Source organism: Bubalus bubalis, chromosome 6 (genome assembly GCF_019923935.1).
Source record: "Bubalus bubalis isolate 160015118507 breed Murrah chromosome 6, NDDB_SH_1, whole genome shotgun sequence".
NCBI lineage: Eukaryota > Metazoa > Chordata > Mammalia > Artiodactyla > Bovidae > Bubalus > Bubalus bubalis.
In genome coordinates, this window is record NC_059162.1 from 116,865,906 (window position 1) to 116,881,778 (window position 15,873).

At 40.3% G+C, this 15,873-nt stretch overlaps 1 protein-coding gene across 2 annotated transcripts in view; it reads left to right on the top strand.

Moving 5' to 3' along the window:
* The first annotated feature begins 2,943 nt into the window (after positions 1–2,943).
* RBM44 (RNA binding motif protein 44) overlaps positions 2,944–15,873 on the top strand; it is a 30,067-nt gene continuing 17,137 nt past the window's right edge. The window contains exons 1-9 of one of the 2 annotated variants that reach the window (XM_006066756.4): positions 2,944–3,958; positions 7,540–7,630; positions 8,670–10,273; positions 10,557–10,612; positions 12,445–12,621; positions 13,242–13,425; positions 13,516–13,538; positions 13,671–13,752; positions 15,614–15,728. In XM_006066756.4, coding sequence (XP_006066818.3) covers positions 7,558–7,630; positions 8,670–10,273; positions 10,557–10,612; positions 12,445–12,621; positions 13,242–13,425; positions 13,516–13,538; positions 13,671–13,752; positions 15,614–15,728 — 2,314 coding nt within the window. In that variant the 5' untranslated portion in view covers positions 2,944–3,958; positions 7,540–7,557. Of the gene's footprint in view, positions 3,959–6,259; positions 6,312–7,539; positions 7,631–8,669; positions 10,274–10,556; positions 10,613–12,444; positions 12,622–13,241; positions 13,426–13,515; positions 13,539–13,670; positions 13,753–15,613; positions 15,729–15,873 lie in introns of those variants that run through there. The other variant, XM_044945360.2, reaches the window with a different exon arrangement.

Sequence of the window (15,873 nt, forward strand, 5' to 3'; positions counted from 1 at the left end):
TCTTAGAGAAATGGACGAGGTGCAGTTTCCCAAACTGTTTGATCATGGAACCCTGCTTTTTTCAGAACCTTCTGGGACAAGGACTCTGCGAAGCACAATTTAGAAAGTACTGCTGTAGCTACAAGACCAGGCACAAGCGTATGAATTCCTTGTCTGAGTCCTCTGCTCCAAGCCTGCATCCAGATGCAGCCCAGTATCCCTTTCTATGATGTTCTTCAATATCTTGACCCTGCACAGTCCAGAGTGCAAGATTCCATTCTTTTATCTTTACAGAAGGCCTTTCAAGTTGCAAATTTGGGTGTTTGAGGCTCATTTCTGCTTGAGGGGACTACCCTAAACCATCTCCAGGTGTTCTTCAAGTGTGGTCACCACATTACGAGCCCATCAGCAAAATCACAGCTTAATTCATCAAACCACTCACTCCTCACCATCTTATTCATCAGAATCTTCTTGTTCCACTATTTTTCTTTCTTTCAGAGTCCTATGCTTAATCACTTCATTGTGTCCAACTCTCTGTGGCACCACGGACTGTATCCTGCCAGCCTCTGAACATGGGATTTTCCAGGCAAGATTACTGGAGTGGGTTGCCATTCCCTACTCCAGGGGATCTTTCCAATCCAGGGATCAACTCTCGTCTCACTGGCAGGCAGATTCTTTACCACTAGCACCATCTAGGAAGGCTAAAGGCCAGTTATCCAAATTTATGAAGATAATTTTCCCCACTTTTAAAAGGAGATTAACAAGACTGTTTCTAATCATAAATGAAAATAATATTCTCATTATGTTACTTTGATCACAACCTTCATAATGCTTTTGACTATTCATTACAGTGCTTATGAGAACAGGGGGCAGAACAAAGAATACAATTTCATGCCTACTACCTGCTACAGTTCAATCTTATTTATCAGTATAGATGGAAAACTGTAAGTAAAATTTTAAAGTCAGATTCTACAACATGCTGCTGCGTCACTTCAGTCGTGTCCAACTCTGTGCGACCCCATAGACGGCAGCCCACCAGGCTTCCCCATCCCTGGGATTCTCCAGGCAAGAACACTGGAGTGGGTTGCCATTTCCTTCTCCACTGCATGAAAGTGAAAAGTGAAAGTGAAGTCGCTCAGTCGTGTCCGACTCTAGCGACCCCACGGACTGCAGCCTACCAGGCTCCTCCGTCCATGGGATTTTCTAGGCAAAATTACTGGAGTGGGGTGCCATTGCCTTCTCCAATTCTACAACATAGTAAAAGACTATTCAACAAACAGGGTTTGTAGATGGCTTAATATTAGAAAAGCTAATACTTTTCTAACATTACACAGATTTCCCTGGTGACTCAGTTGGTAAAGAATCTGCCTGAAATGTGGGAAACCTGGGTTCGATCCCTGGGTTAGGAAGATTCCTTGGAGAAGGGAACGGCTACCCACTCCAGTATTCTGGCCTGGAGAATCCCATGGACTGTATAGTTGATGGGGTCATAAAGAGTTGGACATGACTGAGTGACTTTCACTTTCACTTTAATAATTAGAAAAGCTAATACTAGATCAATTAGGAAAAAACATTTGATTTCTCGTTAAATCCTATGAAGATTTCTAATGACAAAATTCTTAGACCGAAGAACAGGATAATTCCTCAGCATCATTAAAAATACTATTTCAAACAGTTAACATCACATTCTATAGTAAAACCACAAATAGAAGCATTTTCATTTAACAGAAGAAAACAAAGATGCTTAGTCAGCAATGTTTAGGCAATACAGTAAAACATGAAGCACTAATAAGGTATATATGTTGGAAAAGAGGTAAAATATTATTTGTCCTCAGTGGCAAAACTATAGAATTTAATGAGTAGTTGTTGTTCAATCACCCAGTCATGTCCAACTCTTTGGGGCCCCATGGACTGCAGCACACCAGGCCTCCCTGTCCTTCACCATCTCCTTGAGTTTGCTCAAATTCATGTCCATTGAGTCAGTGATGCCATCCAACCATCTTATCTCATCCTCTGTCATCCCCTTCTCCTCCTGCCTTCAATCTTTCCCAGCATTAGGGTCTTTTCAAATGAGTCAGTTCTTCGAATCAGGTGGCCAAAGTATTGGAACTTCAGCTTCAGCATCAGTCCTTCCAATGAATATTCAGGGTTGATTTCCTTTAGGATTGATTGGTTGGATCTCCTTGCACTCCAAGGGACTCTCAAGAGTCTTCTCCAACACCACAGTTCAAAAGCATCAATTCTTTGGTGCTCAGCTTTCTTTATGGTCCAACTCTCACATCCATACGTGACTACTGGGAAAACCATAGCTTTGACTAGACAGACCTTTGTCACCAAAGTAATGTCTCTGCTTTTTAATATGCTGTCTACATTTGTCATAGTTTTTTGTGCAAAGAGCAAGCATCTTTTAATTTCATGGCTGCAGTCACCATTTGCAGTGATTTTGGAGCCCAAGAAAATTAAGTTCCTTAAAATATTAAGATATGCATGCACAGAAATCAATAGCTTTCCTATATATCAACCTTGACTAGTTAGATTTAGATAATTTCATTGGGGATCTCATTATGGACATGAATTTGAGCAAACTCCAGGAGATGGTGAAGGACAGGGAGGCCTGCTGTGCTGCAGTCCATGGGGCCCCTAGGAGTTGGACATGACTGGGTGATTGAACAACAACTACTCATTAAATTCTATAGTTTTGCAACTGAGGACAAATTTCATTAAAATGTAACACTTCACAGCAAAATTATGGAAGCCCCAAATCGATTATATAAGAATTGCCTGACAGTAAAGGCAGTGCTGCAGGCTACACACACAGACACCAGAAACTACTAGGAGCAAGAATCCCGCTGCCCCAAGGCTAGGGGGGAATATCTGGAGATGGTGGGGGGGCGTGGGGGGGGGGCAGTACGTACAGTCGTGTCCGACTCTTTGCAACCCCATGGACTGTAGCCCGCCAGGCTCCTCTGTCCATATAATTTTCCAGGCAAGAATCCTGGAGTGGGTTGCCATTTCCTCATCCAGGGGATCTTCCTGACCCAGGGACCGAACCCACCTCTTTTTGGCGTCTCCTGCATAAGCAGGTAGATTCTTTAACACAAGCGCCACCCGAGAAGCCATTGCAGCGTCAAACGATTTTAAACGAAATGATTTAAGCAAAAGTCAAAATCAACACACACAAAATGATGGGAAAATGCTCATTTTAAAGACAGGATAACGATCCCTTGAGGAGCCATATTAGAGCTGGAGGCAAAAGGAAAAATTAGGAGTACTGATGTGGCTATTTCGTCCAATTTGGATTTTTCATTACGTTTGATTTCCTTAAACGACGTGTTAAAATATCATTTATCTTGATTACTGAGGGTTTTGATGCCCCCCCTAAATTTTGAGCCCGAGGCCAAGTAAATGCCTCATTTTCTCACCCCAACCCTGTTCCTGCTAATAATAAAGACTGCCCGTAGGAGGACAGGTTGAGTCAGACACGAAAGGACACGGGTCAGCGGTGACAGCTGCCCTGGGAGGGCGGTCAGGCGTGGTTGTCCCGATTCTGTGGGCGCGCGCCTCGGACAGTACCGAGCCCAAACCAGGCGGCAGTGGGGCCTCTGCGCGAGAGTGTGGCGCCTTTGCACAGTCGCGCCGTCCACACGAGAGTCAAGGTCGCGGGCTACAGAGCAGTTAGGGTCCGCTGGGCGTCGCTGCGAGCTAATCCCGTGGGCCGCGCACCTCTTCTCCCGCCGCCAGCCAGCGCACTATCACAGCGGGCGACCCCGTTCCCGCCTTCCTGCCCGAAGCCCGGCCAATCACGGCGCCGCCCCTGTGCACGCTGACCAATGGGAGCGCCCCACCAGGCGGCGGGCTGGAGCCGCCGGCCGTTACCCGACGGGCCCCGCGGCTGCACGCGGAGCGCCACTTGCTCTGAAGAGTCGGCGCTCGCGACTGGAGGCTTCACGAGTGGCGGCGGCAACAGCGCGGTTCTGAGGTGCGACGGGAGTGGACGCGGCGGGCTGCTGCGGCTGGCCAGAGCGGAGGCCGGGGCTTGAGCAGACGGGGTAGCGAAGCCTAGTTGAGGCGGGTCCCCGCTTGGGGTGCGTCCCCGCCCAGGGTTGCGCCGTGTGAGGAGGCAGTCGAGGGCCCCTCCGGCGGGCCCTGAGGGGAAGCGGCTGGCGTCCGGGGGTGCCGCCGTGGTTCGCGGGGTTTGCGAGTCCGTCGGATGGCCTTGGAGTTCTAGAATCACCCAATTTGGTACCTTTGCATTGGGTTCCAAGTGAGCCCCCCAGCCTCGCTTCGCAGGCTCCGAGACGGGGTCTTGCGCTCCCAGAGCTCTTTTAGAGCCGAGTGGCGTGGCCGGACGCTGATTTCTCCGGGAAAAGGTGAAAATTCACTCGTGTGTTTAACGTTGTGACAAACACGAGCGGAGTCTCTAGAGCGGGCGGGCAGGGTACGGCGGCAAGCGAGACACTGTCCAGAGCCAGAGGTGGACGCTGGACGTTAACTAGTGTCCGAGATACGGGGGATGGACGGCAAAAGCGTGGGGATGCCCAAGATGACAAAAGTTCCTGATGCTGTGTCAAGGGCCAGGAAATTTTCCCTAAGAAACGGTTACTGGGAGTGAGATCGGAAGGTTGAGCAAGAATTGTAGGTGGTTGGGGCCGGGGCGCGGCAGGAGAAGAACGCACTTGGCGCAGCCTTTGTGAGCAAGTGTGTGTGTGTATCCCACAAGTGCCAAGGGGAATGCAGGGCCCAGGCCCGTGGAGGGGCATAGACGGTACTAAGATTTCCATCACTCTCCAAGGAATGATGCCAGTCTGTTGCTTGGCTTTAAGTAGGAGGGTGAACTCATCAGATCTGCATTTAGGAAAGATTATTCTGGCCGGGTAGAGGTTGTTGCCCAGATCCACCTTAAGAGTCAGCAGTCCCTGGACTAAAAGGTGTCAGGCTCTGGTAGGTCCCTGACAGGACCTGGTATGGATAAGGGAAGTATCAAAGGAGAGCAATTTCTGGTTTGGTTCTGGGATTGAAAACACAGGAAGGAGGGAATGGTTTGGTAAATGAGAGCTGGGAGAGCAGAATAAAAAGGAGTATATACCTAGGAGTGGAATTGCTGGATCACATAGTTATTCTTTTTTTTTTTTTTTTAAGAACTGCCAGATTGTTTTCCAAAATGGCTGTACCATTTTACATTCTCACCAGCAATGTAAGAGGGTTTCAGGTTCTCCGTTTCCTTGCCTGTGTCTGTGTGTGTGCACAGGCTCAGTTACTCAGTTCTGTCCACTCTTGTATCCCATGGACTGTAGCCCGCCAGGCTCCTCTGTCCGTGGGATTCTCCAGGCAAGAATACTGGAGTGGGTTGCTATTTCCTTCTCCAGGGGATCTTCCTGACCCAGGGATCAAACCTGCCTTAGATTGGCAGGTGGATTCTTTACCACTGAGCCATCTGAGAAGCCCCGTTCCTTGCCAATACTTAACACTCTCTCTCTCTCTCTTTTTTTTTTAACAGCCATCCTAGTACGTGTAAAGTGTTATCTCATTGTGGTTTTGATTTGCCTTTCCCTAATGCATGGTGGTGGCTCAGCTTGTAAAGAATCTGCCTGCAATGCAGGAAACACAGGTTTGATCCCTGGGTTAGGAAGATCCCCTGGAGAAGGAAATGGCAACCCACCCCAGTATTCTTGCCTGGAGAATCCCATGAAGAGAGGAGCCTGGTAGGCTACAGTCCATGGGGTTGCAAGGAGTCAGACACGACTGAGTTACTAACACTTTTACTTCAATGCATGGTGATAGATTGAGCATGTTTTCATAGGTTTATTAACCACTTGTAAATCTGGATAAATGTTTATTCACACCCTCTAATCATTCTAAAAATTGGGTCATGTGTCTTTTAGTTAGACCTGTAAGAGTTCTTTATATATTCTGGATGATAGACCCATATTAGATGTATGATTTACAAGTATTTTTGTTATACTAGAATTTTTCCTTTTTTCAAAGTTCTTGAACTTGGGTGTATGTTAACATTTAAGAATGAAACAAAACATTGAACGTAGATCTGAGTGCAGAATCAGATGTGAATGAGAATCCAGCTTGTAAAGACAGTAAGGAGATTTTCAAAATAAGTATGTTCTTCTTGATAATTTTTTAACATATACTTTTGTTTTTTAATTTAAAATGTTACTTATATTAAGTAGAGGGCTTTCCAGGTGGTGCTAGTGGTAAAGACCCTGCCTGCCAATGCAGGAGACATAAGAGGCTCCTGGGTAGGGAAGATTCCCTGGAGGAGGAAATGGCAACCCACACCAGTATTCGTGCCTGGAGAATCCCATGGACAGAGGAGCCAGGTGGGCCACAGTCCATAGGGTCTCACAGAGTCAGATACCACTGAAGCAACTGAGCACACACTATATTAAGTAGTGGGTTGTTTATGGATAAATTTTAAGTATTTGAAGTTTTGAAAGTTTTTGTTTTACTCTATAATATGATAAGTGTTAATAAATACTACCCACATAAACAAATACTCCTTGGGATTCTCAATACTTTTTAAGAATGTGAACAATTCCTGAGAATGCCAAGTAGAAAAAGAAATCACTTTTCTTTTTAATGTTAATTATTTTGATAAACTGGCTTTCGGTACATCTACTCTTTATTTTAAATATTTACCTGGCATTCTTAGAGTAGAGTCTTTACTGACTTAATTAAAATCCCTTAAGCCAGGAATTATAAACTTTCTGCTTTTAAATGTAGTATACAAGTCCATAAATCCTTTAATTATATATGTATGTATGTGCATTTTCTCAAACTTTTATCAAATCTGCAGAAAGTCTATAACCCCAAAGTTTAATAACCGTTTCCTCAGGGTACTGTTACCCCAGAAGAATCTATAGAGACCATTTAGGGAAGAGTATTTTTAGTAGCATATTTGGGGTTCTTCCTCAAGAACACCCAGCCTCCCCTTCATTTAAGGAGTTCTAGGTCTCTACTCTGACACAAGTCTGGGAATTGATTGAGAAGTCATGACTATTTGTATGATTCAGGTTAGAGTTTTGTTCACTTGACCTAGAACTTTTCTGCTTTTGGTAGCCTAATACATTTTCCAAATGTTCCTTGGAAATCCTAAAAGAATATGTCTTATCTGTTTAAATAATGGGCTTGCAAGTTGGCTTCGTGGTAGAGAATCCACCTGCCAATGCAGGAGCTGCAGGAGACATGCATTTGATCCCTGGGTCGGAAAGATCTCCTAGGGGAGGAAATGGCAACCCACTCCAGTATTCTTGCTTGGGAAGTCCAATGGACAGAGGAGCCTGGCGGGCTACAGTCCATGGGGGTCACAGAGTTAGAAACGACTGAGCGACTCATCATGCATGCACGCGTGATATTTAAATGATATAATCTTTTATTGTAGCTCTCTGTTCATATCTTTAAAAAAGTTATTCAAATGTCTTACTGTTTTATTAGCCCTCTGATATTAGAATCTTTGATTATGATTACTACTCTGTCAAATTCTTGTTTTTCTAATAGTTTTTAAAATATGTGCTGAGTATCATAGTTCAATATTTATACCTCTTCTAGAATATACATCCTTGAGTGATGCAGGCCACTGCAGTGGTTGAGACAGCTTCTAATAAAGGCTACAACAATAATGGAAGAAACATTCAGAAAGGTAAGAGGCGTTACTTTTGGTTGGCTTTATTCTGGATGGAGAGAAGTAATTAAATGTAATTAGACTTGATATTAATAGTTCCCTCCTCAGTGTTGCTATATGTTAAGCCTTCCTACCAGTAAGGTGAGATTCAGCATGTTTTTAACTTGACGGATCACTCAGGTGATTTCTGGCAAATGTGAGCAGCCTAAACAGGATCTCTCAGGTAGATGGAAAATTTAAGAAATAGAAGCGAGCTAGAAGAGAGGATTTATGTCCAGCCAGGCTTTCAGGAACTACTGACAGGTACAGTTACCTTCAGGGTAGTAAGTGGAAAGTGGACCCAAGGAAAGATTTTTTCTTTATATCGATCTAAAATTTCTTTTTCTGTCATAGAGGTAGAAGAGAAAATAACAAGGGCATAAAAAGCAAGATGATTAAGCTTTAAGTGTTTATGAATACATGTAGTTTTAACTGTTAAGAGGACTTAATGATAAAAATTCTTTTTCAAGTCAGAAGGGAAATAGTGGATTTTTCAGCAAATAGTAACCTTAGTCATTCTACTTAGTCAGCTGGGCTCTTATAGCACAATACCATTGAGGTGCCTTTAACAACAGGTACTTATTTTTTTACACTTCTGGAAGCTGGAAGACCAAATCAGAGTGTCAGCATGGTCAGATCTGATAAGGGCACTCTCCTGCCTTGTATCAGTGGACGACCACCTTCTTGCAATGTCCTCACATGGTGGAGAGAAAAAGAAAGCAAACTGTCTACTGTCTCTTCTCTCATATGTGCACTTATCCCATTTTGAGGGTCATGACCTCATCTAGCTTAGTTACCTCCCAATGTCCCATCTCTACATGGGGAGTTAGGGCTTGAACACATATGAAATTGAGGGAAACATAATTCAGTCCATAGTAGCAGTTACTTAGGGATATTTGTCATGAATAATATAGAAAGTATTCCTCCATTGGGAAGAGCTTGGGCCAGACTATATCTAAGGTCTTATGTTTAAATTCTGTGATGTTGCTAACATTTTATCTTTTTTTTTTTTAATCAGATGAGCCTTCTCATCATAAGAAAGAAAATTTGTTATCTCCTAATGGTTGTAAAGAAGCCAAATTGACTTTTCTTAATAATTACTACGATTCCTTGGCATTAGAAAAAAGAGCTAATGATAAAGAAATCAGCAATATTGACAAAATAGATTTATTGGAGCCATCTTTTACCATGAGTCCAGATACTAACATAGAGAGTGCTCACTCTCAGTCAAGTGAATTTGAAGATAGTATTGACTATGCTTTCCTGAATGAAACCTACACTATACATTATTCAGAGTCAAAGCTAAAGAGTGAAAGTCTTATTCATTTAAATTCAGAGTTAGATTCTGAAATGCAGAAAAGAGAAGAGGTGTTTTTTGATATTTTGGAACATCAAGGTGATAAGACTACTGACTTGGAAAGAATCTACAAGATTTCATGTGATGATTATAAAAAAACTGCTGAAGATGTGCAAAAGCCTGATATAGATGAAGACTCACAGCAGGAATATCACAGTGCAGAAGAACAAGAGTGTATAAATAACCATTTATCATTTGACCAGGCAAAAACATTAGACGTACCTAATCTGGAAGTTTTGGGATTAAGAAATTCAGGCTGTGACGTTAAATGTGCTAGCAATCTAGAAGACAGTCATGTTAAATTGGAAAGTAATTCCAGCATCTCTTTAGATTCAGTTGATGTTTATGGACAAGAAGATTCACCTAGTGTCTCCAAATTTCAGAATTCTGTTATGTTAAGAGCATTTCATGAACCTAAATATGAAAAGTGTAAGGAACAAGGGACTAGTTTAATGCTTCACACAGTATTGGATGAAATTGTACTCAGGAGTAGTCATCTTGAACACAAGGAATCTCAATCTAAGGGTTTCCTAAACCCTCAAAAAGCATTAAAAACTAAAATTTATACTCGCAAAGTGAACCCTCAATTAACTGAAAGTAAAGATTCTATTGGTAATGTAATTGTTGAGGACAAAATGTTACAGCACCTTGATAATCCAGGCACATTGCCTCAGGACAAAGATTTAGAGACATTACTCCAGCCTTGTAAAGATTGTCAGACTTCCTCTGTTTTTGATGATTCAGTAATTTCTGCCTGTGGGTATTCACATTATGAAAGCCTACAAAGCACCCCTAACCCAGCCTTAGATGTTTCTATTACTCTACCAAGGTCTGCAATCAGAGGTAGTCAGGCAGTAGAAGAAAGTGGCTCCCTAGAAGCTGCTAATGGCAATACCATCAGTAAAGCACACTTTCACAATATGGAAGGACCGTGTCCCAAATCACAGACAGATGCAGCAGGTTGTACAGTCACAGTTGATCAGACGGTGGATGTCAGCACTGACTTCAGGGCTTGTTTCACAGCAAGCAGGGCGACAAGTGCAAGATCGTTTGCAGTATCCACATCAAGCAACACAGAGATAACAATGATGAATAAAAAATGGCCTAGTGAATGGCAAAGTGAGAAACAAAGAAGTGTGGCTTGTAACACAGATTGGTCATACATTCAGGATACTGAAGATCCACAGATGGCTATGACAAAAGGGCCCGCAGGGAAATCTCTCTCTGTTGACAATTTAAAACCTAATGGAAATGTCCTAAATAAGGTAAAACCAATATGATTAATAATAAAAAATGTATATATAGACTTTATAAAGCTACTGTATGCTAATGCAACATTTTGGTTTATTGATTTATATCAGGGATTTCTGAGGCTTTGGTGAGAAAATGCTGGATGAAGGGAAAAAGTGACTAAGATTGTTACCAACTCTGTTCTTTGGGGGCAGTTATCACCACAAAATCAGTTAGAAGTTGGATTTTACATCTTAAGAGATACAGCGTGTATTGTTTGTCATATATGTCTAATTTGATTTTAAATAATGTTTTCAGGATTCCCTGGAGTTAAAAACATTTGAGTTCACAGACTTAAAGAAACATTCTGAAAGGTAAGTCAGATGTATATACTTCCAGATTGTTGTTGTTGAGTCACTGAATTGTGTCTGACTCTTTGCAACCCCATGAACTGCAGCACACCAGGCTTTCTTCCTTCACTTATCTCCCAGAGTTTGCTCAAACTCATGTCCATTGCGTCAGTGATGCCATCCAACCATCTCATCCTCTGTCGCCTCCATCTCTTGCCCTCATTCTTTGTCGGCATCAGGGTCTTGTCCAACGAGTCACCTCTTTGCATCAGGTGGCCAAAGTATTGGAGCTTCAGGATCAGTCCTTCCAATGAATATATGCTTGCAGATACATCAGTTTAGGTCATTCACTCAGTCGTGTCCAACTCTTTGCAACCCCATGAACTGCAGCATGCCAGGCTTCCCTGTCCATCACCAACTCCTAGAGCTTGCTCAAACTCATATCCATCAAGTTGATGATGCCATCCAACCATCTCATCCTCTGTCATCCCCTTCTCCTGCCTTCAATCTTTCCCAGCATCAGGGTCCTTTCCAATGAGTCAGTTCTTCACATCAGGTGGCCCAAGATACACAGAAGGAAATAAAGTAGTAATTTGCTTGTTGTATAGGGTACTTTCATGCTCAGTCGCTCAGTTGTATTTGACTCTCTGACCCCATGGAGTGTAGCCCGCCAAAATCCTCTGACCATGGAATTTTCCAGGCAAGAATACTGGAGCAGGTTGCCATTTCCTACTCCAGGGATCTTCCCGACCCAGGGATCGAACCTGTGACTCTTTCATTGGCAGGCAGATTCTTTACCGCTGTGCCGCCTGGAAAGCCCAAAGGGTACTTAACCATATAGAATAATAGCTGAGAAGGATCTGAAGAGATCATCCACTTCAGCCATTTGTCTTGAAATGCATAAATATTAGAATAATATAGTACATTAAAGCTTTTCACTTACTGAAATTTAAGTCAGAATAATTCCTTCAGAAAGCTAATGTCATCTTTGTTTATCTAACTCAGACTCACACTGATTTAATTACTTTGTTTTCTTTCATTGGATCCCCTGTAGACCAAAACAAGATAGCACATATGGATAAAAAACCATATATTGGATAAATAAATACTTGTACTTGAGTATTTTAGTCTTGATTTTAATTCAGTGTATAATTTACTTTGCATCATGGAGAACTAGGTGGTGGGGAAGAGGAGAGAAAACAGGAGGTCTCAGAAGTCAAATAGTTTTCATGCTCTGAGGCCATTTACTTTTTCCTTCATTTATCCTTATTCTCCTTATGAGTTTAATCTGGTGTCCAGGCCTATAAAATTAAATAGTTGGTTTCAAGGGACAGAAGTATTTGAGAACAGTTAGAAGTGGCAGCTAGTAGGAAGGGAAGAGCTATTCACATTCAAAAGAAGTAGTGATTTTGGAGCTGTTTGATATGATAACAGCTAAATATTTACTTAACACAAGCATTATTATTTTTAAAATGTAAATTATATCTTCTGTTTAAATGGTAATGTGTAAAAACCATTTCCTCCAGAATATTTATAACTTTTAAAAACCAGTGCTTGATTTAAGTTGAAAATCTGTTGATTCTGGATATATAAGTTAGTACTTTATTTTAGAATTTTTTCCTTGGTTAAAAAAAGAAGTATGAATTTGAGAATTATTTACTCTCTTAACTTCTAAAAAGAATATATGTAGCTTTGACTCTTGACATCCTTGTTTTAAATCAATTTCTTTAGTGGAAATTGATGTAAACTTAACAGAGAAATGTTAGAAATTTAAAATCTGTTTCTGGAGGCTTTCTTTGTCATTAACACAGAAAAATATTTGGAATCTTACCTAATCCCAATTTTTTATTTCAAAGGGAATCTCAGCTTCCTGAAGAGGTAGAGAAGAACTTGCCATCAAAGTGCTGTCAGCAGATAATGCAGAGAGCCATGCAGGCCGAGTCGCACCTTTTAGACGTTCACTATCAGCTGTGCCATCGCCGCTGCAGCGACGTTTACAGACTTGTGACGGAAGGTGGGGAAGGACTAAACAGGTGACTGTTAGGGCTTTGTATTACCTGTTCTTTAAATTGAAGTATAGTTGATTTATAATATCATATGTTTCAGGGATATATCACAGTGATTCACAATTTTTAAAGATTATACTTCATTTATAGTTATAGGTGATTGTTAATTTTAAATCTGTATCTTCCTAGAAACCTATCATCATAAATTTATTCTAGAAAATTTCTTTAGTTTTCATTTTTGAAGGGCAAAAAGAGGGTAGATTTTAACTGGGTTTTTAACTAGCCTAAGGGTAATTAGAATGTAGTATATTTTAATTTCATGGACAGGCAACAGTGCATGTTGGGATAATGAATCCAGTAAAAAGATAGATTCAGTGTTTATAAAGTCCAAATATGGATGAAGTCAGTTGGAGTGTTTTTTATGACATTCTACCACATTCTTTCTGGCTTATTTGTATACTGAGGTTTGCTTTTACTGCCCCCAGAAAAGCATATCTTCTGTGATTCATTTTGTTATGAAACATTTAAAAAAAATTTTTAGAGATCTATTAGAGTTAGAAGTAAATGTATATAGATGTGTAATTTGATATTAGTTTTAAATGGGTGGCTTGGGCCTAAATAGTTTTGTGAACTTAACTTTTGAACAGGAATGTATCAAGTAATTCTACTAGGAAGGAATTAGGATCAGCACTGCTGTCGGTTTTAGGAGACTTGAAAGTTAGATACATGAATTTGAAAGAGAAGATAAACAAGGGTATACCACTGGAAGAACTGCCTCCCTTGTCAATAGAATCAAGATTATTATCTGCCTTCTCTACTTTTGCTTCCAGGGTATGTACTTATGTTTTACAAATAAAATTTTTACTTCGTTTGGACAGGAAACACTTGAAAAGCTTTTTCTTCCCTTCTCTCTCTTTGCAGCTGATGAAAGAAGAGTCACATATGTAAGTTATGTATTCATCTAGTTTGAAATGTATTAAATTTTAAACATTGGTTAATGCAGTTAACTTTGTTTTCTGTTTTATTCTGTACTCAGAACATTGATAAATGCTCTAATGAAATGTTAATCTGTTCAGCTTTTCAGGAGCAGATTCTGAACTAGATAATCAAAGTACACGTGTTGTTGGTTCTTCCAGCCTAAAGAAGACACTCTCTCAAGTGAGATTTTTTTTAAGTAGTTCATCAAGTATAAGTTTAATTTTATGGCTTGCACAAAGTAAACTCATTTTTAGGAGCTCTCCCATCCTTCTTTTCACTCAGCTGGCTTTGGGGCTTCGCTGGTGGCTCAGATAGTAAAGAATCATACTGCCATTTGAGGACTGTGGCTGATTAGAAGGAGCATAGTGTCCTGACCAAATGGATGTCAGTAGCATATGTTGAGTAAGATGACCACACAGTTTGTCATCAAATCAGGAGACTTTGAGGATGAAAGGTAGTGATTTAATAATTCACCATGACAATTGATATAAAACTTGACTGTCTCTGGCAGATCATAGTTTATGGTCCCCATCATGTTAATCCAGTGTAGTGAAAACTAATATGCTATGCCTTTATCTCATGAGGTAGTATAATATCCAGTTCATTTTAGATGGAGCAAAGTTTCATTGCTTCTTTGCTAAAATGATGAAAATAGTTTTTAAATGTCTTTCATAGGTTTTCTTAATTGATGTTTGTCAGATGACAGTCTGTGTAAGAGTACTTTGAAAACTGAAGTGATAGAGAAACATGAGTTATATTCACTATCAACAGAGTAAGAAAACTGAAGTTTGTTTCTGCTTTCTGACTTTGGTCTTAACCCTGTAGTTATATTATTATTTGGGTAGTTATAAACAGTAAGATGCATCCCAAAGCCAGAAGTGAAATAAATACTTGATTGGTTTATATTCCTTTCTGTTAAGATAAATGATTAAAAATAAATTAGCAAATTAGTTATTCCATCATTCTGTTTTTTAAAAAAAGTCTCAATTATCCACAAAGAATTAACAGGTCTAAAATCAGATTTTTATAACTTACATAGTTTGCTTAAACAACTTGTCCATTTAATGATATATGATGTTCTGGAGGGGTTTTGTTTTTCATCGTTATAAAGGTAGCAATGGTGTAACCTGCTTATTTGGGCAGAACAATCTTTAAAAGTACAAGATGCAGATATAACATATTTATAATCTTAATTTTGATTCTGAAACTATCTTCTTTAAGTTAGGATTACTTTTTAATACCTATCTCATTAAGTTACACATGAAAGTATGCAGTGTTGCTAAATTTCAGCTCCTTATGTACCTCTTCATAATTTTTCTTAGTCTTGTATTACCTATAATGTTGTTTGCTTTGTATTTTTTTAAACGATTCTCCTTTTTAAAAAAGTGTATGTGAAAAGTAACTTATGTGTGGGAAAGAAATATTAGACTCCCCATAAATAATAGGTATAAATAAGCATACATTAAACATATAACTTAAATGTTAATGTGAAAAATACTTACATGCATACCTCCAAAAATCTTCTCAGGTACTTCTAGTGTGTGAATGTCACACTTTGCTAAATACTGATGGTGTTCACATACAGGGGCTTCCCTGGTGGCTCAGTCAGTAAAGTATCTGCTTGCAATGCAGGAGGCCTGGGTTCGATCCCTGGATCAGGAAGATCCCCCGGAGAAGAAAATGGCAACTCATTCCTGTACTCTTGCCGGGAAAATCCCATGGACAGAGGAGCCTGGCAGGGTTCATGGGGTCGCAAGCGTTGAGCACAACTTAGTGACTAAACCACTACCACCTCGCATACAGTCACTGTATAGCTAGTTTCAAATCATAATTCTCATGTGTGACAGACATAAAACTAAATAAACAGATTACCTAGGTTCGGTTTGCTCATCTGTAAACTGGGTTGGCAATGATTTTGTCTCATAGCCTTTGCTATTGTGAGGGATAAATAATGCCAGTAAAGCATACATGTCACATAGTAAGAGTACATAATAACTGTTAGTTCTTATTTATTATTTTTGTTCTTGTTATTAATCCTTAGACATCTCTGTTACTTGACAATGGTCATCCTAAACAAGATAAATCACCCAAAGAGGGTGGTTTAAAAAATGGTGATATAGATGTAGACTTGAGTCAACTAAAACTTGATGATAAAGGTTAGTATAAAAATATTTTTCTTGTGTTATTGCCAGAAAGTAAATAATAAAATTTAAAATATCCCTTCTGCCCATCTATTAAGTTAAACTTTTTAATTAACTGAATGACACAATTCTGATTATGAATGTTAAGTATATTCTTATT